Below are 23,350 nucleotides of genomic sequence, written 5' to 3' on the forward strand. Positions count from 1 at the left end.
TAGCGAAGTCCGCTTAGACACCTAGCAATTAAGAAGATTAAATTGCGTCACGAAAAAAGCTTTGCAAAAGCTACCTCTGGAGCTGAGAGAACGCTCCGAGCTTTTACACTCGACAACCTATTGTTTGGACAGTATAAATAATTACAGTAAATATTACGTAGTATTTGTATAGTAATATAAAGTATTATTTTAGAATTTTGTTTATTGCGATGTGCTCGCGCGCTGCGCGGTTGTATACCTACTCATTTTGATAAAATGATAAGGTTACTGTATCATAAAAGACACCTTCGTCATTTTACACAACCCCATGGTAACCCTTGAAAAAGAGGCTGACAACAAATTATGGTGACTGAGTTTCTTGAGCTGCTTCTTCTCAGCATTGGCCCATTTACTTTCACGAACTAGGGTTAACCCTACCACTGCAACTTAAAGTAATACTGGAACGTGTAAGCGCTTTTTAAAAGCCTATTCGCAGAAAACAGATTAAATTTCATTGATTAATTTGATGAATGAATGAAACCGTATCGTGTAAAAGTGCTTCGTGTACAAACAATTCGCTTTTTAGGCAAAAGCCCTAAACGTGGTGTTTACTTCCGTCACTTGACAGTTTTCTTTTAATTATTCTTCCCGGAGATGCTCCGTTGCGATTATGCGAATGTATAAATAATTTGTGGATATTTGTCGTCCTTTGGGCCGCAATTAAGTAATTAAATGCCATTTGGGAAAGGATAGAAAGGAAAGGTAGAACGTAGTACCGCGGTGTAAAGTGACCTTCAACAAGAAAAAGGCCTTTTAATCAACATTTTAATGTGTAAAATCAGCTGTAAACAGAACGAACTTATGTCTGCAGCTGTACGCTAATAATGTTTTATAAAAAATATAATTCAAATGTGAAAAAGTTTTTTGTTTTGATTTTTACCTATTTTTTTATTTGACCATAGAATAAAATTATTTTGATCCAAAAAGCTTTTTCTATTTTATATTGAATACATTTATACTCGTATCTATTGTGTTCCTCGTCACGTTAGTTTTTCAATGCAGAGAAAAACTAGCTGGAATATTTTAGGCAATTTTTATGAATGCCCAGTTGTCCAGAGTTATTTTCTCTGTTTTTCAACATGCATGTAGTCTAATGTGCTGTCAACTGTACTAGTACACTGTAAATCTACTGTACCGTTTGCTAACATGTCTATATGGTTGTCAATACTCACAATTATCCGGACAGAGTGACCCGTCGAACCCACACTCGGGGGTATCCGGTGGGGGCATCAGCCGCCCGCCCGCCCAATGTATAGGGCGGTCCGGTATGAATTGTAACGAAGAATTTGCTGCCACGTATGTTGCGACGACCTGTGGATAGAGAGAAGTTTTAATAGGTAGAAAGTTTGAAGAGATAGTAAGATAAGGTAGATTAGGTGGTTGTAACAGGGTACAAATGGAAGGGCATGCGGTCGACAAAGTGCATACATCCTTACTTGTCTTGTCACCCGCATGCTCTTCCCCTTGTATCCATCACCTACTGTGTATATTTCTATAATATTCGAGTCGTTACAACTGTACCCTGTTACAACCGTACCCAATCTACCCTATACAACAATTAGTGAACTGGATTTTGAGCCAAATTGTCGTTTAATAGGCGCAAAAAATGAGTATCGTCACATTAGACCGCCTAAAAAGACATTGGATGGTTTGCCAAGCAAAGCAATGGCCAACATTGGCCATAATATCGGAACACATAGATAAAATAAATCTATTGTAATATTTATGTTGGCACATAATATTAGGTGTAATTATGATTGCGACCAGTATTACTGGTAAGCGTATTTGTCTGCCTTGTGATAAGTAGGTAATTGGTTTTTACTTCCTTTCTTTCATGGTATAGTCAATAGACAACATATTATAATATATTATGTAGTAAAATAGCTGAACAAGAATGCCATGGCGTTGAGCTTGATGTGCTATTGTCCAAAAATATCAAGTTAAAAATAAACATCATAGAACAAGATTGGGAAACATGTAGGTAACTGGCGAAAAAACGCAATTGGATATTTTGCTTGTTTTTCCGCCGTGCACTTGTTTCGCGATGTTCATTTGTTTTTTCGTTAGTTACATATTTTGCCAATTGTTTTTCCAAAGCTTATTCGATTGTTTTCTATTCGTTCATTTTCAATGTCTTTCGAATGTTCAAATAATTTAGTTTGGTACAATTTCTAGTGCTGTAATATTTTTGATCACAACTATACATAATGCCATAGAACAGTATTTTGTAACCTTTCCTCCAGTATGTAAGCCGATTCAGAAATTGACCTGAATCAGTAATATTAGTCCAGTCCAGTAACTTTGTACCCCAAAATATTTCATCCGATTTAAAAAATGAGTCCTCAGCGGAAGTGTGTTTAAATCCTATGAGAATTTTCCCATGCCTCCATCCACGTGGAAATAATCTCATAATACTCCCTTTGTCTTTTCACAGTGAACGAAATAAACTTAAAAGAATAGCACATCTGCTCTGTTAGATATTCTATTACACTTGTATTAATATTTTTTGTGATATTATTAAGATTTTCATTTTCCGGCAATCCTCTTCAGCCTAGCTAAAATAATAAGCTTGTTTAGGAGTGTTTTCACAAATATTGAGTTACTATAAAAAATATAGTATCTACCAACAATACCTAAATGGGTCGTATATTTTTCGTATAACTACAATAACGTTTGGCAAATCTTTACAATATTAAAACATGCTTCTATGCTTTTCACTCAACAAACATACTCACATTTATAGCAATTTGACCGACTTCCTCGTTCACATACGTCATAAATTCATAATAATATACTTTGCGAGAAACGGAAACGTAAAAGATTACAATGTAATCAAATTGATTCGCAAACGTAATTTTACTTGATTTATTTATTATCTTTCCTTGGAATTGCCGAAGTTACTTCGGAATTTAATAATCATTTGCTAATGCTACTTAATATAATTACTGTATGTATATAGACAGAGAGATAAGTATTCTGAAGATAAGACTATACGTCCAATTTAGGGTTGCTTTTACTGATGACGTAATACGATCTAACAAATAAAGATGACTTTATATGCCTGATAGGCTCCTAACAAACATATCAGATTGTATATTTCGTTACAAAATCGTACCTGTATAGTCCTGTATACAACTAAAGTCCAACAGTGTCTAGTCTAGGTGTGTAAAAACGCTTTTAAAAAGCCTATTTGCAGAAACTAAATTACTTTTATGTCCTTTCTTTATATTTTTCTGCAAAAAATATCCAAAATATTGCTATGTCTTTCCACAAAATGGTCACGATCGCCATGATAGGTTTATCCGAATTTCCCATATAGAAGACAATCTTCATGGATTTCACAATCTTGATCGTCTGGGGCTTTGGGAAACTAATCTAAATTCGCTGAGAAGTTTCCTGTAAGGGTCATATTAGGTAATGCGATAATAATAATGGATATCAACAATAGGAAAAGCCTGAATATGTATAACGTGTCAAAAGTTCTTTTTTGCTTTTTAAAAACCCCTTTTATAACCATTTTTATTGTCTCCTAATGCTCTTAAATTAATATAATAATGTAACTGTGTAAAGCAGTGCAAAAAGCTCATTTTTATCAGCCTTTCAAGAGCTTAGAGTGGAATAGTATTAAATTGATGCGAGCTAAATGATATTATTCCAAACATTCTTATCTATAATAATTACCAATTGTAAGGCAAATGAAGGAATTAATACTGTATAATTTAAAAATTCATGGATGAACTTACTTTTGCAAGACATTCGATCACCGTAACTACTTAGTCATAAAAATAATTAAACAAGTAACAATGTAGAGATATTTCAGGTTTCAAAATATTCAACTTGTAAAGTTATAATGTTATACATATTACTACCACAGACTGCGGTAATACTAATTAATCCCTTTGACGAACTAGACTGATCTGCTAGCAGCATGTTAATTTGCATACTAAATTTATACAAACATGGCAACTCTCGTTAGCGGGTGGACTCTATTTGTATTGATTTAATCCAAGTTCATTGTGTTTTGTGTATTAATTTTATGTCTAATTACCTTGCCCGGCGAACTTCGTACTGCAGTATCTAAAGATAATAAAAACATTACCATCATTTTTCGGTGATTGGGTAAAAAGCCTGTATAGTAATTAATCCAGGGTGTCCTGCGGAGAGCTGTATATGTTACGGCTAAAGATAGTTGTAAACATAAACTTAAGATTAGCCGGCTAAACTTAAGTTTATTTTCGAGAAGCAGCTAAAGTTCGATAACATGTTAGTTTGCGTCGTGATATTCCATCTTTAGCCGGCTAATGTGCACATTAGCCAAAACGAAACGGCTAAAAATGTTTTCGACTAGGGGCCGCCCGCGACTTCGTACGCGTGGATCCCGTTTTACCCCCTTCATCTATCTTATGCGGTTTAGATTTTTTCATACAAATGTTTTTTCCCGCTAACTCCCGTTCCCGTGGGAATTTTGCAATATCCTGTTGTAACTAAGCTTTAAGTTTACTAAGGTACCTGCATGCCAAATTTCAAGCTAACTTAAGCGGTTTAGATTTTTCATACAAAAGGATTTTCCCGCTAATTCCCGTTCCCATGGGAGTTTCGGGAATTCCTTTCTTAGTGCACCTCTACGGTACCTAAGCTACGTCCCTTCCAAATTGCAAGTGCCTACGTGTAATGAAAGTGATTATTTTTTAATAAAGTTTTCGTGTCAAAATAGTAAACATTATTACATTGTTTCCTTTTCCATTTCCTTCTACATTTTTAGCCAAGGGCCTACGGTTACACTTAAGTTTAGCCGGCTAAAGATAGAAGAAACTAACATTAACACCGCGTCGAAGATAAACTTAAGTTTAGCCGGCTAATCTTAAGTTTATGTTCGCACCTATCTTTAGCCGTAACATATATACTCTACAACCGACGTGAACGCCTCAACATGACTACTACCGCTCTGCCAAGAGCGAAACGAATAGAAGAAGTCAGCTACCTCCATACCAAATATTAAAAACCGTTCGTAAGTTACCATGTTTGTTTTAGTTTTAGAGAAGAGATAAAGTTAATGTCTTAAAATATTTTTACAATGATCCAACAAAATCCTTTTTTCCAGTTTCTAGTATACCGAAAGTAAAACAAAATAACTTTTAGAGTCAATAATGATCGTTATTTTCATTAATTTGACGACTCAAAAGTCAACATTGACTTCATTGACTAATGATCGTCCTTTTCATTAATTTGATGACTCAACATTGACTTCGTTCATTATACTCAGCAAAACATCCCTTTCAGCGTTATTCAATAAAAAATCTCCGAGGAAAGTCGGCAAGTAATACCATTTAGATAATAATTGACTTCTATAACGACATCGAGTGAAAGAAAACCTAGTAGAGACAAATAAAATGTTATAGAGACCGCATAAAATACTGCATTTGAAAAAATATACACAAAGGGAGACAAACAAATGGATGGTTGAAGTTTAGTGTGAAAACTTCTAGTTATTACAAAGTTTATTTTATTTAATACAACGTAGTTAGAAAAGTACACAGAGCTGGTAGATTTAAACCGTAAATCTAAAAAATATGGTAGTAAATGTTGTAAAATGTTGCTGTTGTGACATCAACTTCGAAAAATTACCCGAGGAAAACTATTTTTGTGTGGAATAGACTTGGCCTGCATCATAATAAAAAAATCATTTTATGTAGCTTCAAGAATAATGCAATGTGATTATAGTAAGAAAAAAGTATGTATTTTAAGAAAGATGACAAAAATAATAAAGTAGCGCTTGTTGTCACAAGTAGTCTGTTTCCATAATGGAATAACGGAACCTAGACTGCGTCGAAAAGAAAAATTACATCAGAGAACAGACTCTGTAGTAAACATCATTCATGAACAGTCTGCATAGAGCTTAAGTCACGAGACTTAAATGTTTTTTTCTAGTTTTTTTTTATGTGACAGGAGGCAAACGAGCAGACGGATCACATGGTAAGTGATTACCGTCGCCCATAGACACCCGCAGATCCAGGGCCATTACAGGTGCGTTGCAGGCCTTTAAGGTGAAGATACGCTCTCTTCTTGAAAGCTTGCAGGTCGCATCCGTCCTGAAACACCGCAGACGACAGTCCATTCCACAGTTTGGTTGTACGCGGCAGGAAGTTTCTAGAGAAACGTACTGTTGTGGACTGCCAACCATCTAAGTGATGGGGATGAAAGTGCTATAGGGTAGATCGATGGCGAAAAGTTAGTCTATTGCCAAGTTAATATAAACTCCCATGTATGATAAAGTCAGCTTAATATTTAACTGACGTTTAAGCAATGCGAAATTTCACATTAAAACGAAGCAACATTGTCTACAAGCAGTGAAGTGGCTTTCGGAACATCGCTGCTGGCATTGTCATTTGGAACGAAAGATTAATCTCCTCCAGCTTTTCCTGGCTGACTGTACATTTTGTTTGTTCGCCGATCTATTGTGCTGTAAACAGGCCTGGAGAGTCATTTTTAGAGGTTATTTACCTTCTTCAGGTTATAAAGTGTTTTAGAATAAATATTTACAAAGTCGAATATGTTTTCATGCTGAAAGGGGGATGATCCATCGCTATCCATTCGGCAGTCTATCTTTCTGTCAGCGAGCTGTCTAGCACCATAAACTAAGCCATAAACTAATAATTTAGACAGTTAACATTTTCCCAAAAAACGTATTTTTGTTGCCGCTAAAACAGGAATAATAGAAATCTAAGAATATGAAAAATTAAGCTCTTGAAAGCAATCACTACATAGTATAAAACAAAGTCTCTTTCTGTCTGTCTGTCACTATGTATTATTAAATCTTTAAACTACGCAACGGAAATAGATCGAGTCATTCAAGACGAAGGTTTTTATGTAGATATACTTACGATGTCGGGGCGGGTTGCTAGTTAGAAAATAAATTGCAAATTCTCGATGGCGTTTGCTGCCAATAGACTACACTCTCTAAATAATACTAAATTCTACACACTACATGAAAATATAATCTCGTTATACACTCCATGAAAATACATAATGTGTAGCTCGTTATTATTAAAGTTGAGAGTAGAACTGAACTATAATATGAACCTAACAATATTTAGCGTCATATTTACAGCAAATGTTTGCTGACGGTCGAGCGACAAGATCGGGTGTGCTGATGGCTTAACTTTTGATTAAGTTTGGAAGGCGTCATCTTACCGCCCCTGGCTAACCCTCGGCAAATCTGATGAAAGAACTGAGATAACTTGTGTTTATTATGCTGTTTTGTATATCGTGACAAATATTATGTAGGCTACAAGCTTTTTCTTCAGGTTCACATCTTATTAATTTTTAATTTTGAAAAATCGTTTTAAGTTTATAATTAATCAATCAAAAAATCATGTTCAGTCTTATAATAAAATTATTATTCTTGTTTTCTTATTTGTTTAAAAAAAATCATAACTATGCCTGAAATAAAATCACCCTGTCTGTCTGCCTCATTTATAACTTCTATGAATTTTATCACATGATAGTATGTTGATAAAAGTTACCGTATGTAGTTTTATGATAGTGTTCATTCTACACATCTTATAATGACTACAAAATGTACTCAATTGCTACTTGTAGTAATGTAGTCTATGCTTGTAGTGCTTTAGTAATAACCCAATACAGAAACTGTAACTACGACTGTATGTGAAATGAAAGAATAACATTTCTGCGGTTAACATTTATAAATAACACTCATTTCGCATACAAAGGTCCATGCTGTGTTTAATCGTCAGGAGATTATAATTAGCAGAAAATTAAAGCACATTTTTCATCGAAAAACAGTGTGTTTGTTGAGTCATTTAAATGAATATTGTTCACACGAATTTAATGTTTTCGGGCTATGAAAACAATTTAATATGCTGACATCATAATTGAATTGGAATAAAGCGCTCTGGTTGTTTCAGGAATACCAACCAATGATATAAATACTATTAATTTTGTAGCACTAGATTTACTTGTATTTTTCATTCATTCAGGTTTATTTCAACCTGTATCGCTTTTTTTAAACCTGGACAAATACTATCCTGTTTTTCCAGAGGACTCAAACCGTAGGTATACCAAATTTCATCTAAATCGGTTCAATGATCAGTAGAAGTAACCGAAAAAAATAATTAATCTTTCTTCTTTATAATATTAAGAAGTAAGTTTAGTAAGAAGGTAAGTTTAAATAACACTATATATTTGTTGACAAAAACAAGTTTTTTCTTGAACCAACGAACCTGAAGATTGTGAGTTGAAAAAATAGTTGGATAAAAATAGATAGGGTCGCGACTGATAACAAATTGCGGACACGTCACTTCCGAAGCTCGGGGTAAGCCGGGTCAAACGGCTCGATTGGGAATAAATTATGACCCGAATAATATGTATACCTTAATGTAGATGAGCCTGTTGGATAGAACCCAGGAAATCTGATGGTCATTCCCATTTCAACTATTTAGGTAGGTACTTATTGTTTCTCCATCATCCGTCCCCAACACTGTCTGACCACCGTGGGGAGTGTAATCCATACCCTCCATTTACATGTGGAAAATTATAGAATCCATCCTTCTGCAGTGGATCACAGACTAAATGAAGTGTTAACTAAGTTCTCTATCATAACCCAAAAGGGGTTAAACGCCTCCTATTTTCGGCTGATTACTTCACGGGTTCCACCCCAGTTTAAGTTTTATTTGGAACAAACTTGACCTTCACTGATCAGGCTTTTATTGACGATCAAGTTATAGATCCTGGTTATACAGGAGTTGCAACAGTGGGAACGAGATACCCTAACACGTCGTTGTTGTTATACCCTTTACTTAACATTTTCGTATCTATGAATTCATAACACTTGAATAACCTCTTTACAAATATGATGTGCTAACTGCGATTTAAAAAGGACTCCTCAAGGCACAACTTTTGGACCTATAAGTTACAAGGTACACAGAATGAATAGTTTATCCTTCAGGTGAGTACAATTTATTTTCTTGAGCCCACCTTAAGTTAGATACTTCTAAGTTTTCAAACAGGCGATAAAACGTTGGCTAAACTCGCCAACTTTGAATCGGCAGTTGCTAAGATAAAGGAAACATTTTGGGAATCTCGATAAAGCACCAGTTTCTTTTTAGTAAAGTAATAAAACTTTGTTTTAAAGATTAATATAGCAACATTTAGGGAAGGGTTTTAAGACCCATTTTATAAAGGTGAAAAGTTTATGGATTTAAACATCAGAGGTGAGGAGAGGTAACTTTTTAAAAATCAAGGCATATTAATTTAAAGCACTTTTTTAATTTTCATGTATAAAAACTGCAATAAATTTCTTATCCCTAAACACTGACTATTCTACATAGAATAGTATTCATTTTGTACCTACTTATTCTAGATAGATACCTACAGCAAAAGCGTAAATAAAAGATAAATTAAAATTTGATACAGCTTTACCAAAATAGCTCAAAGATATTCGGTGCTCTATATCGAAAAAGGGTATTAAAATCGTAACAATGTGGTAACACCTACTGAATAAGCAAACACATTATCATTTCACGAGCCAGATACGTAACAGGATGTCACGAGCTCCTCAATAAAACATTGCATCATAAAAAACGGCTCCCTTTCGAACAACATTCACCTTACATTTTTATTCTGAACACCTTCCCAGGACGGGTTATAACGTAACTTGTGAAGTTCATACAGAACAGCCAGCACAGTTTGAAATATTTCAAATTCAACTGACCTGTCTACTTCTATCGTAATGAAATTTTTCTCTGTACCTACGCGTAGGTACGGCACCATCTATTAAGGGCTACGATTGATGGTAAATATTGTAAAAATGATGGTTGCGTTTATTTCAATACCTCTACACATTACAGAAATTGGGATCAGGTCATACTCGATTATTTCCCACCCTTAAGTGTGTTATGGGAATTTAACGTATAAGAAGTCTCGGGTACAGCTTGTATAACTTAGTCTTTTTCAAGAAATACACGCCAGCTGATCATTGTGAAAGTTTTTCTTAGGGTCAATGTCAAATAAACTGAGAAAGGGGCTGTGATTTTAAATGAATGGGCTGGCTGATATATTTCTATCAAACATACACTGTTTATCTACGAGCGAACTTCACCTGATAACATATTACTTGCGTAACTTTGAAACCGGGAGAGATCAGTTTACAAAATTGCGAGCAGAGCTTAAAGTGGCACTTTGTAATTTCGCTTTACAACTCAAGTAGAGCATACTTTTGAAATTGGTGCTGAATTTTTAACGAACAATTTTTATACTTCTCTGTGTTCCATGAACCTTTGTGGCAGATTTTGTAAGTCACAGAGTCAGCCACAGATTTCGTAACCTATTACTACTATTTCAGCAGTGTGGTTCCAGTAGAATAAGACCACTCCCTCTCTTCCCGCAGATGTCGTAAAAAGCGACTAATAAAAGGACATTTTTTTTATCCACAACGAGGAAGCTCTTGGCCTGTATCTCACCTGATGGTAAGTGACGATCAGGCCGAAGGTGGAAGCGAGCTTCACCCGGAATCCTCAATCACGGAGGAACTGGCTATCTTACCTATAACTGCCGGAACACAATAATGCTGTTAATATTGTTGTTTGGCGACAAATTTAGGTAAGATGGTGGTAGCTAGCCAGGCGGATTTAGAACAAGCCCTACCACAAACCAAACCGAACAGAAAAATCTGCCCCCACTAGGAATCGAACCCGGGACCTCTGCGTCTGAAGCAGGTGGTCTTACCACTAGACCACAGAGGCGGTTAATGGACATGCGAACACCAGGCTTCCCCAAACCGTCTGGCCAACATGGGGAGTGTAGGCCTAAGAGTAGGCGCACACCGTTGATTTTTAGTTGGCCGATAGTTGTGCCCGATTTTAATTTGTATGAAGAATCGGCCAAATCGAATCGGCGTAGTGTGCGCACTCCCATACATGCCCATACTGATCAACTGCCCGACTAAACTATCGGCCAACGAAAAATCAACGGTGTGCGCCTACTCTAATTCTCTATTTGTCTCTGGTAAATTAGAGAGGCTCGTTCTCTAGAGGAGTCTAATAATGATTTGATAACAATGACTCTATTCAACTCGATTTCAAAATTAATATTCCGAAGTGAATCAAACACAGACGAAATTCCCGCGGAAATATCATGCCTAATTTACAGAATAATTTGACTTATTAATAAAAAGAAGTAGGCCCTTAAAACTCGAAGTGAAATTCTTCGAAGTCATCAGTATACGAACATTTACAGAAATTCGCCATTTCGCTATACGAGACGAAAATCTTTTGGCCAGATTGCGTATTTCGCTTAATTGGGCCGAGTAACAAATTTGAGAACACTCCAGCGTCACATTGTGTTCGGTTTAATAACTTAAATTGGTTTGGTTAATATTGGAAATGGCTGATATTGGAAATCGGTGAAAGCGATATGTTTGGAATTAATAAAATGGAATATTCGGACCCAAGCCTAGGGCATGCTTTATTGTGCAGTTAAATTTTCATTTTTTAATGAAAACATTCTCATTCTGCTTTTAACGCTTAACAGCCCTAGCATTTTGAGAGAATATTAAAATCCGAGATGTCTACAACGTTGAAATAGCTGACTGAGTATTCAATTTATTTTTAAGCACGTTTTTGATGGTTATTAAAACCCGGTATTCCATCAAGGCATAAAAAGACATCATTTTTTAGGCTTCTACCTAATCCTAATTTTTACTAATGCTTCATTTTTCATCATAATTATTCTGAAACCTCTGTTTTTACTGGTTCCAGTGTTGTTCAGTATTGTTTTAACTAATTTGAGGAAGCTTAGATAATGCTGATAAATAGCATTAGTTCTACCAGGACTATCACCTACTCTTCTATAAATAAGCTTTTAATTACAGCAAAGTTGTACCTGTTAATAAAAAAACTCGACCCATACGCGATGCAATGTAAAAGCACAACAATGCACAACTCGAGGCTCATTGCGAAGCTGTATAATGGCACTGACGAAGCCATTGTACAGCTGCAAGAGCTACAATAGATCTCTAATTAGAGAGCCGTATTAAAATGTACGGGCCCGTATTAGTATTGCTTGCAACGTGGAAAAAGCTCGCATGCGTTCTGAAATATTCGGAATTTTGGATTCGTGGGCGGAATCAAAGTTTGTACAGTTATCAATTTATGTCTATTTGGACCAGCAAAATGCGCGTTTTACGTTGAAACATAAAAATCGGGACAACATTTATGACTGATATCAATTTTATTTAAAAAATAGTGAAAATAGTTCTTTGCAGCATATACCAGCACAGATCAAATCAATACCTAGGACTATTAAAATCGGGTACTCATACCACTAGCCCAGGTGGCTATCCCAACTAATAACAGTCACTTTGTGTAGCAAATAAAAGAAGCAAAGAAAATTATTTTATTTTCCTAAGTGTCTGAGAAGTGTAGGAACAGTATGGCATCCACTCAGGGTAGAGTCTGGGGTAGAACCCAGAACACATCGCTTGCATAGAGTTATAATGGATAGAAGAGCTTTCATAAACAAAATTCTTGCTCCATTTGGGAAAGAAAATGTTCCTCTGAAGTTCGCTGTAACTGCTGTATTAGTTCTGTCGTCTAACCAAACTTAATACATGCAGCGCTAGATCGCTTACATACATACATAAAGTAAGGTGCATGAATCGCAGTGCAGCTCAGTTGAACAGAGCGAGTGTTCGGAGTTCGGACTGCGAAATCTAGTGCGTAGTTAAGTGATGGAGTTTCGATTGGTTGGAAAGTTATATTACGAATAGACAACAATGTACGGAAATAACAAATGTAAACGACACTAAACGAACTACTTTCAGGTCTAAATATCGAATAAACGCCTGTGGAGTGCCACAAGGCAGTGTGCTAGGACCTCTACTGTTTTTACTATACATTAATGACCTGCCTAAGGTAACAAAACATACATGTTTTATGTTTGCAGACGATACCACTGTGTTGATAAAATGTAATGACCAAAACAAATTTAATGACGATATTAATGAAACCTTAAAGAGTCTGATAGAGTGGCTCCATTTAAACAACCTTAAAATAAACATTGAGAAGACAAATTTTGTTCAATTTTCTTCCTACAAGGCAAAACCATTAGATTTGTTGGTCCAATATAATGGTGAAACTGTTGACATGAAAAACGATGTGAATTTTCTTGGCTTACTATAGACAAGAATTGTAACTGGAAAGCACATATAGAAAAATTATGTAAAAAAATTAATAAATTTGTATACGCTTTACGACGTCTCAGTAATATTTCGTCTACCGAAACTGCTATTTCTGCGTATCATGGTTATGTGTCGTCCCTACTCAACTACGGTACTTTGTTATGGGGTAACTCAGTTGATATAAACAAAGTTTTCATAGCACAAAAAAAATGTATAAGGGCAATTTGCAGAGCACATTTTTTGGAGTCTTGTAAACCCTTATTCTTACAACTTAAAATTTTACCATTACCATGCTTGTACATAAAACAAATGTGTATATTTGTAAAACAAAACCCTCAATATTTTGTTACAAGAGGCCAATATAAAAATAAGCAAACGAGACACCAAAGTAGAATAATGTTTCCTAGCATAAGACTGCAATTATTTAAACGAAGCCCCTATTGTATGGCTATTAAAATATATAATAAGTTACCTGAATTTTTTAAACTGTTGCCGCTAGAGTTGTTTAAAAAAAAGTTGCATATCTGGCTTTTGAATAAATGCTATTACTCAATACAAGAATACTTTGACGACAAATTATTATGATTAACAGAATATTTAATTTTCTCGACTAGAATTATTTATTGTAAAGCATGTTAATATAATCCATTGTAATAATAATCCTGACATTCAAACGCTGTAATTTATTATTGTTCTTTTGTACTTACATTATTTTTATTTATTTTTTTCAATATTTGCACGACTAATTAAGTCAACATGTGGACATGCCAATTGTAATAATAATATCTTGTAAAACCATGTAAAAGCAAATAAATATTTCTGATTCTGATTCTGATTCTGATTCTGATGATGATGATCAATCATCATACTTATAAGTTATCAATGATCGCTCGTTCAGTAAAGTACTGTGGAAGCCACAGTTCACAGCGGACCACTGACGTAATGAAGATTGGTAATAATTTTAACCTTTATAAAACTTCTACATATCTAACACGCGTATACGACTTCTCCCAAACCACTTAACGCAAACGAGCCACCTCATCAAGCGCACACTCACCTCAAACTTGCTCGTTACTGGGTTCATATCCAGCAGGGAGTACGACGCCACGCGATCGCCGTTGCCGTCGATTATCACCTCGCCCGTTATACCTGTGCAAAAAATTAAGGTTAATACTTAGGCTGTTTTACATTTGGGCAGGGTATTGAACCCTACTCTTACGTTTGTAGGTCCCATTGTAATGAATAGAGCTAAATTTAATTTAAAGAAAAACCTTAAAGTGCCTTACAGATTCTTCACATGTGTAACCCTGGGTTGCACATAACTTTAACTGTATTAGGCCCGATTCGACTAAACTTTTATCCGTGAATAACTCAGGAGTTACCAGGAAATACCAGGGTATAACTGGCACATTGACAGATTCAGTATGGGAAATTATATCAAAACTGACGATTTATTCTGAGATTAAATTTACTCTTGTTTGGTCAAATCCAGCCTTAAACGTAAAAATTCTGATAAACTCCGTACAAAAACACCGGGTAAAGTTACAGTTACGGTTAAAGTTATGGTCATGTAACTCAGCCATAATTTTCTATTACCCTTACTTGTAACTATTAAGTAATTTGTGCTCTGACTAAGAACAATCACATCCTCTACATTTCTAGAGTAATATTCAAAATTGACTTCGCATTTTATGCTTCGCTACGTTTCTTAAGTGAGGTACAAAAAAGCAGGTGACTTTATCGAATCGAAATCTATAACTAATGTTACATTACACCTGCTCGAAAGACGGGCGACCTAATTAATGAATTAGAAACGATTCACTTAAGAGGTCTATATTCAATTTCGGGTCAAATAATTTAGAGAGTTGTGTATCAGCCATTAGTAGTCCCTACTAAGATACTACATAAACCTTTACGTTTATGTTTCATTCATTAGTATCCATTAAGGTGCTCATTCACTGGGAGCATTCACGTGTAATGAAACTACAGATATTAAATTTTGAGCTTTACATCAAAATGTTTTGCTTTAAATTGAATCAAATTAAAGCTTTAAGGAGGTTTTGAAGATTATTACTGTGGCTATGACTACGCATTGATACCCGAGGCTGTTCCCAAAGGTTAATAAACCTTTTAATCTGCCAAAATCCAATAGATTTGATTAGTTTTAGCATAATGCTACTTTCGGGACTTTAACTTCAATTCGGGGATTTAGTCTATCTAGTTCTTCCAGTAACAGTAATAGAATTACTGCTGTAATAAATTTGGATTAGGCCCAAAGGAAGGCTCAACTGAAACGAGCTTTCTAAAGGAGTATGAGATTGCCAACGATACAATTATCATGAATGTATATGTCAACGTGAAATTGTGAACTCTGACAGTTTATAATATAACGCGTTAGATTGTAAACTAACAGTGGGTTAGGTTAGGTTAGATTTAACTACGTCAGATTATAATCTGACGGAATTCACAATTTTACGGTGACATATATAACAGAAAAAGGGGAGAACTGTGTAACACTGTCCAAAATGTATAATTGGCTACCGTAGCTGAGACCGTAGCGTGGTTTCCATTCCCAAAAACGAAAAATAACATTTTTAACGCATTTAACCTATGAGTCATGAGATTATTAACGAAAGAAAATCGAATATAGTATGAGATCTAGTAAATCTACCGTTACATAATTCAGGCTATTAACTAAAGTAGAAAAATAAACTACAAGCTCCAGAATTGGCAGCTATTGTAGAACAAGAAATAAATGAGACAAAACATTTGCAAAAGCATCACGACTTCTTAACACTAGTAATAAGACTGCCTGGACCTTTTTTTAAAGGAGTTACATAAAAAATGGCAACACTACGAGCGGGGTGACAAGTTACAATTTAAATAAGTAACATGCAAAAGAAAACTCATTTGTTTTCAGTTACATAATGAGTTTTAAAGACTGTTTGACTTGTCCCAAATAGCTTTTTTAAAATTTAATCCTTCTACTGCTACGGGACAATACTGTGATCTATGGTTGAGACGAAACCTACTTACTATTGTCACCTTCTTTTTCAATAACTTCATGATTTGTAGGTATGAGGTGGGCATTTTTAAATCCACATCTTTGGTTATTTTACTTTGGTACATAATGCTTGTTGTTTTTATTACGTACACGAATAACACCATTACCACTACGCTATTACGCCGAAGTATTAAGAAGAATGATTATGATGTTTCCTGCACTTATATTTAGCAGGTACAGGTAGGCATAAATTATTCTAATGCCTACACCAGTATTATAGGAGAATACTCTGTGACAGAGTCTCTGTCGCATCTTTTTCAGTTATAGGACTTACTTTGTAACAAAAACGTACAATATTAACTAAGTCAACAGTCAAGAGTAGCCATGGCCTAAGTTCAAAGTCAAATGCCTCATTATTTCGGAATTCATGGCAAGAAGTTGCAGACGACACGCCGTTTCAAGGATAAATAGCTGTTTTGAAACAATTAACTTTGAAATGCGCGGGGACGTTGTCTTTAAAATTTCTTCTGCAAATAAGAGCATATTTGTCTTCTAAATTGTTTTATAGAAGACAATATTGTTGGAAAACAGGCAATAACGTGCAAGAGGCAATGTAAATTGCCGTGATATTTTCAATTTTCAAATGTCTTTCATCATGTGTCGTAAAAGGCTATGGAAATTCTTTCAGCACGGTTCCGTGCCTCAATCGAAAAACAAACCTTTTTGTGATCTTTCTCTGTATTTTTAAATAAAATGAACTTACCTAACCACGAGCAGGTTCATAGTCCAGTCATTATAGTAAGTTCACCTCGGAATTCGAGATATTCGAGACGTGTATATTGACACCCTAAAAGTTGTCTCAAAACCTACATATGGTAGGGTGTAAGCAACTATTAAATTTCAAGGTCAACGGTCACAAAAATCGTTTTTTTGCGCTTTTTTTAGAAATATCTCATTTCCTATGGGTTTTTTGCTATTTGTATTTATTATCAATATTGTAGAATACTAAATTCTCTACAAATTTTGTTTAAATATTTTTTTTATACGGTGAACCGTTTTCGAGATAGAGGGCGGAGAGCGCGCGGTCACTGCATCACTTCAGGTCAACTTAAGCGGTTTAGATTTTTCATACAAAAGGATTTTCCCGCTAATTCCCGTGGGAATTTCGGGAATTCCTTGTTGTTTACTTTTACTAAGGTACCTACATGCCAAATTTCAAGCGTCTAACTTCCGTTAAGCGTTTAGATTTTTCATACAAAAGGATTTTCCCGCTAATTCCTGTTCCCGTGGGAATTCCTAAGTATACTATAACCTGCCCAGGAGTATGAAAAATAATTGTACCAAGTTTCGTTAAAATCCGTTGAGTAGTTTTTGTTTCTATAAGGAACATACAGACGGACAGACAGACAGACAAAAATTTTACTGATTGCATTTTTGGCATCAGTATCGATCACTAATCACCCCCTGATAGTTATTTTGAAAATATATTTCATGTACAGAATTGACCTCTACAGATTTATTATAAGTACTAGCGGCCGCCCTCTATCTCGAAAACGGTTCACCGTATAAAAAAAATTTTTGAACAAAATTTGTAGAGAATTTTGTATTCTACAATATTGATAATAAATACAAATAGCAAAAAACCCATAGGAAATGAGATATTTCCAAAAAAAGCGATTTTTGTGACCTTTGACCTTAAAATTTAATAGTTGCTTACACCCTACCATAATGTAGGTTTTGAGACAACTTTTAGGGTGTCAATATACAACTATTTACAGACTTGCAGCTGGGTATCTCGAATTCCGAGATTCTTACCTAATTTAAGCTTAAATGACTGGTTATTAAGTAAAGTAGTGGTGGAATATTAAGTAAAGTGAAATCAATAAAGAAAAAAACAATTTTATCACTTTTCCATGACAAACTCATCAAGAAGTGTTTAGGTAGATTCAAACAAACTAATGCTGAATTCTGCATAATCTTAACTATTTTTAAAAGATGCGATTTTACGACAAAAATAAAGCCCAGTCCAGATATGCTGGTGATTGCTGTCCTTACTTGAATCAAACATCAAAAACATAATATTTTGTCAGAAATATCAAAAGTATTTTTTAAAGTTACAGTGCGTGATTATTGTTCGTTCGTTCGTTTCAGCCGAAAGACGTCCACTGCTTGACAAATGCCTCCCCCAAAGGGTGATTATTGTACCTACTTGTATCTCCAGCTATTACGAAACTTTTTCCAATTCCACTTTCCCCACAAAATTAAACCCCTTAAAATTAAAGCACATAATAGCCTTACCTTGAAAGGTTCTATTCCACATGTTTTTTATGACCGCAGCGCCGTCCAAAGGGCCCGAAGTGCTGTTAGCCTGCTGCAAAGTGTCGTTCAGAGCAAGGGCGTACAGGAGTACAGCATCGTAGAACGCTGCCACGAAGGTCGAGACCACTTCCCCTTTGCCGAACGTGTAGTTGTATTTTGTTGCTGCTAGCTGTTTGACCTGAGAAAAAAAAGAAAATAAGTAATGACACTAGGATTTGTTTTTAACCTATTGTTAATAATAATAATCATCATTTATTTGCCTTAAATAGGTGGTTACAGAGTAGTTCTTATTTGATATAATGTTACTTAAGACCTATTTAGTCATAGACATGCAAATATACAGAATGGTTACAGCGTTAGTTTAAGAACATTAATTTAAAAGTTTTAGTAATTTCCATTTTGCATTTTGAATTTGTGGGCCAATGATAGCCGGCCTGCATTCATAATCCAGTAAAATATGTAGATAAAAAGGTAATTGTTTTTACTTATTATGTAAGTGCTCGTAGTTATAACATGCCTATTTGTAATCTGAAACTAGAATGCTGGGAAAATTAAATAAGACTTCACAATTATCAATACAAATCGCACCCTTAGAATTAAAGTGACTTAACTCAAAATTCCTGTTACTCTCGATTTCACCATAAACTGACCTTATAAAGCATGCTCTATATCCCTGTATAGATAAAGTGACCTATCTCTTAGTAAAGGCAGAGAATCGCATACTTCGGTCTCTTTCACTAATCCCGCTTTTCATGTATGCATATTGTGTGAAAGAGGCAGAACTAGTTTTACGTCGGCGGTGCTTGCGAGTGTACGTGTAAAACATCGGCGGATCTCGAATTGTATCTGTTTATTACAAAAATACTGTAAAGGTAAGTTCATGATTTTTTGTCATAAAGTGACCTTTTAATAAATAGGTCTGTATTTAAACTAAATATGTTAGAGTATTCAGTGTTCATTTATGGATTCGGTCTGTTTAGTTAAAAATATAAATGAAGGATACACGACACTTTTACGAATAGGACTATTTATGACTGAACTAACCTAATTTAGTTTTGATATTTTTGATATTGCGCCTGTGTAGAAGAAAAAATAAAAAGGACCGATTAACATATTTTTGGAATATGTCGCTTTAATATAAAATTTGTTTAAGATATGTATAAATTTATGTACTTAAGAGTTTAATAAGTTGTGTTGTTTCAGACTTTACTTCACAAGTTTACTAGTAAACTAAGAGCTAGTGAACGCCAGACCTACGTCATTTTATAAAAGCTGAAAGTTTATCAGCGTATGCTCCCAATATAGGTTATAATGTTGGTGAATTATGAAGTTTGGGTCATCATGGCTTTGGGAGCTTTAGAGCTACCCTAAAAAACAGTCTGGCAAGGAGTTGGAACTGTCAAAACTGTGTGAGTGTTGGGGAAAATATTTCTAATTATTGCCAAAATGTTAAACAAAAAAAATCAGATTTTATAGTATATCCTATATTGGGAGTATACGCTGACAAACTTTCAGCTTTTATAAAATGACGTAGGTCTGGCGTTCACTAGCTCTTACTCTATAGTCAAAATAACCTCAAGATGAGTTAGTTCAAGATATGTTTAGTTTGATGGTAATAACACCTCCAAACATGCAAACGGATAATGAAAACAAAGACAGGGAGCTTTTTTTCCCTCAGGGATGACGGAGTCAAATAGCTTCTGAAGAGCTTTTAGTGCCGGCGCTCCACCTGCTTTCAGAAGCTCAGCTGTGATTCCATCATCACCCTGTACCTTGTTGTTTTTCAGGTGTTTGAGAGCCATTCTAATCTCGCACAGACTGACGTCCGAGATATCTTATAGTGTCGGGTCAATCTAGCTCTTGGGTCTTCGGCTAGATTTGTGATCAGGTGTGCGTACACTCGTGATAATTTTCCGTAGAACCTCAACCTCTTCCAATATCTCAGGCCCCGACGAGATGACTCTGCCATCCTCGGTCTTCAGCTTGGTCAGTTGGCTTTGGCCAACAGACAGATCTCTTGCTATAGAGCCCTTGTTATGCTCAGTCGCCTCTTTAATTGGGTCTGTATCAAATTGGCGTAGGTCGCGAGTTGAGTATACTTGCAGAACCAAGTTTCTTCTCTCTTCCATAAGTTGGTGAGGTCAGAGATCTTTTTGGTTCCTTTTGAACGACGGGTTTTAATGAACTTAGACCCAGTCGTTTGGACAATTCCTACGATCCTGTCATTGCATTCGTCCACATTTCCGTAGTCTCCTAGGCATTTGAAAAGATTTTGCAATTCGAGATAAAAGCTTTCGGGGTTTTGGAGCTGGATGAGCGCTAGGCAGAGCGAAGACTTCATCACCTTCATTGGATTCGCGGAAGATATCGTAGTCATGCTCGATGGCTTCTCGATGTATGAAGAGCTTCTCAAAAATGGTTCTTAAAATGAACATGGACAAGACAAAAATCATGTCAAATATCCGTGTTGTAACCCACACCTCTGAAAGTTAGAGACTACACTCGAAGTTGTTGACAATTAAGTGTACCTGGGACAATCCAGTTAGGTAGGTCCAACTTCGAGAAAGAGGTCAACCGTCGAATTCATCTCGGGTGTGCTCCGTTCGGAAAGCTTCGCAATATTCTCACGTCCGAAATGCCGCAGTGTCTCAAAACAAAAGTCTTTGACCAGTGTGTGTTGCCAGTGACAACTTAAGGATCTGAGACGTGGTCGCTTTCTATGGGCCTCATAAGAAGGCCCGAGGGCGATGGAGCGTGCTATTCTCGGAGTCTCCGTGCGCGATCGAATCAGAAATGAGAAGATCCGCAGTAGAACCAAAGTGACATAGCACGCAGAATCGCTAAAATCATGTGGCAGTGGGCGGGGTACATAGCTCACAGAGTTGATGGGCCGCTGGAGCAAAAAAGTTCTCGAGTGGCGACCACGAGTTGGAAGACGTAGTGGCAGGCCCTCCACTAGGTGGATCGACGATCTGGTGAAGGTCGCGGGAGGTGCCTATGCGGGCGGCGCAGGACCGGTCGTTTTGGAAATCTTTGGAGTAGGCCTTTGTCCAGCAATAAGTAAACGTCATTCGGCTGAAACGAACGGCTAAGAAGCAAACTATACCCTTGGGCTATACCTCGGTTAGTTTTTTTCATACAAAAAGGCTATCTTATAGCACCCAATATCTGAATGTGTAATTCGAATTATCCGAATTATCCAACACTGTCTTATTGCTCACCTACCTACACCAAGAAATCTTTCACCCAAAAAGTAGTTGGTAGTGTACATCGTATTGCAGTTAGTACCTAGATAATTATTTTTTTAGGTTTGGTTAGGTACCTGACAGGTTAGAGCACTTGCCCCACCCTGCCCCACCGTGGCTACGCCCATGTTCACTACCTTATATTCACATAACATTAAGTATAGTAATGACTTATGTCAACAGATTCATTTGCAAAATGCGTCATAAACAGACATAATTAATAAAAAATCTCATCAGTTTCAAAAGTATTTTGTAATAAAGTGACCTAATTTAGAAGTACTTTATATTTTATGTCAAAATATATACTAAATAAAGTATAATTACAAAAAATACTCTGCCAATGTTAACTCAAAAGGTTAATCAATAAATCTACTTAAAATCAATCAAATGCGACGGAACACGAAAGAGATATAGTAAAATGTATTCAAGACTACACTTTTTTGAAGACTTTCTTGTTCATTTACCACAAATTGCATTTTTTGGATTCGGTCACTTTCATTCTAAGGGTGCGAAATGATCATAAAATCGTATTTTATGTTTAATATTGATGTTCATTTGTGACTAAGTGACGTTTTTCCCATAATAATTATACTTACCCACTTGCATTAGATCATTGTAAGTTGCAAGAATCATCGTCGTAGAGTTAAATAGGTACTTTTAAATTGTGATTACCTATTATGTGACTTTATTGGTAAATTATTACGCTAATGAAAGATTACATACCGACATTGGACATGTTTTGTTTTTCTACCTTCCTTTCCTTGTCTTGCCCAAAGATTTGTGTAGTGGCTCGAAGGGACTAAATGACTACATGTAAATAACGTGCTTCAGGGCTTATTAGTTATTAATACACGATATCTATATAAATAAAAATGAATTGATGTTCGTTAGTCTGATTAAAACTCGAGAACGGCTGGGCCGATTGAGCTGATTTTGGTTTTAAAACGTTTGTCGTAGTCCAGGGTAGGTCTTAACAGTGAACAAATACGCGCGCGATATTGCTTTTCTGTGACAGACAAAATTCCACGCGGGCGAAGCCGCGGGCGGAAAGCTAGTAAGAGATAAATCGTGATAATTATTATTGACAATAATTATTCACATTATTCAAGACGAGGAAAAGTATCGAGAGAAATGAGCGCGAGAAAAAACAAAAGAATGTCGATATTGGTCGTCGAGAAAAATTATGGCTACATTTTCTTGGTGGCCAGTGTTGCGCGGCCAAGGAGGTGATCGTGTGTGACCGCAACAAATTGTTTTGTCTTTTGTTATTTTTTCGTACATAAATTACACAACTTAGGCTGAGTTGCACCACCTAACTTTGACCGTAACTTTGACGATAACCGGTGTTTTTGTATGGATTTTGGCAACACAGCCTTAAAGTTAAGATCGACTGGAAAAGAATAACATTCTATGGTATTTTACCTTTTTTATATTTTTATGCAATAGATGAAGCTTTTCATACCTCGCCTAGAGCGTGGACAGTGTAGGCCAAATCATCCTATTTGCTCTTAAAATTATAAAACCTTTTTATAATGCCTAACAAGGCAG

The 23,350-nt window shown here is 35.8% G+C and overlaps 1 protein-coding gene across 5 annotated transcripts in view; it reads right to left on the reverse strand.

The window, feature by feature from the left end:
• Nucleotides 1-23,350, reverse strand: part of LOC135081620 (atrial natriuretic peptide receptor 1-like) — a 407,345-nt gene that overhangs the window by 44,925 nt on the left and 339,070 nt on the right. For all 5 annotated transcript variants that reach the window (XM_063976371.1, XM_063976372.1, XM_063976369.1 and 2 more), the window contains 3 exons: nt 18,537-18,735; nt 14,292-14,383; nt 1,212-1,350 (listed from right to left, as the gene is read on the reverse strand). In XM_063976371.1, coding sequence (XP_063832441.1) covers nt 1,212-1,350; nt 14,292-14,383; nt 18,537-18,735 — 430 coding nt within the window. The remainder of the gene's footprint in view (nt 1-1,211; nt 1,351-14,291; nt 14,384-18,536; nt 18,736-23,350) is intronic.

Source organism: Ostrinia nubilalis, chromosome 20 (assembly GCF_963855985.1).
Source record: "Ostrinia nubilalis chromosome 20, ilOstNubi1.1, whole genome shotgun sequence".
Classification (NCBI taxonomy): Eukaryota; Metazoa; Arthropoda; class Insecta; order Lepidoptera; family Crambidae; genus Ostrinia; species Ostrinia nubilalis.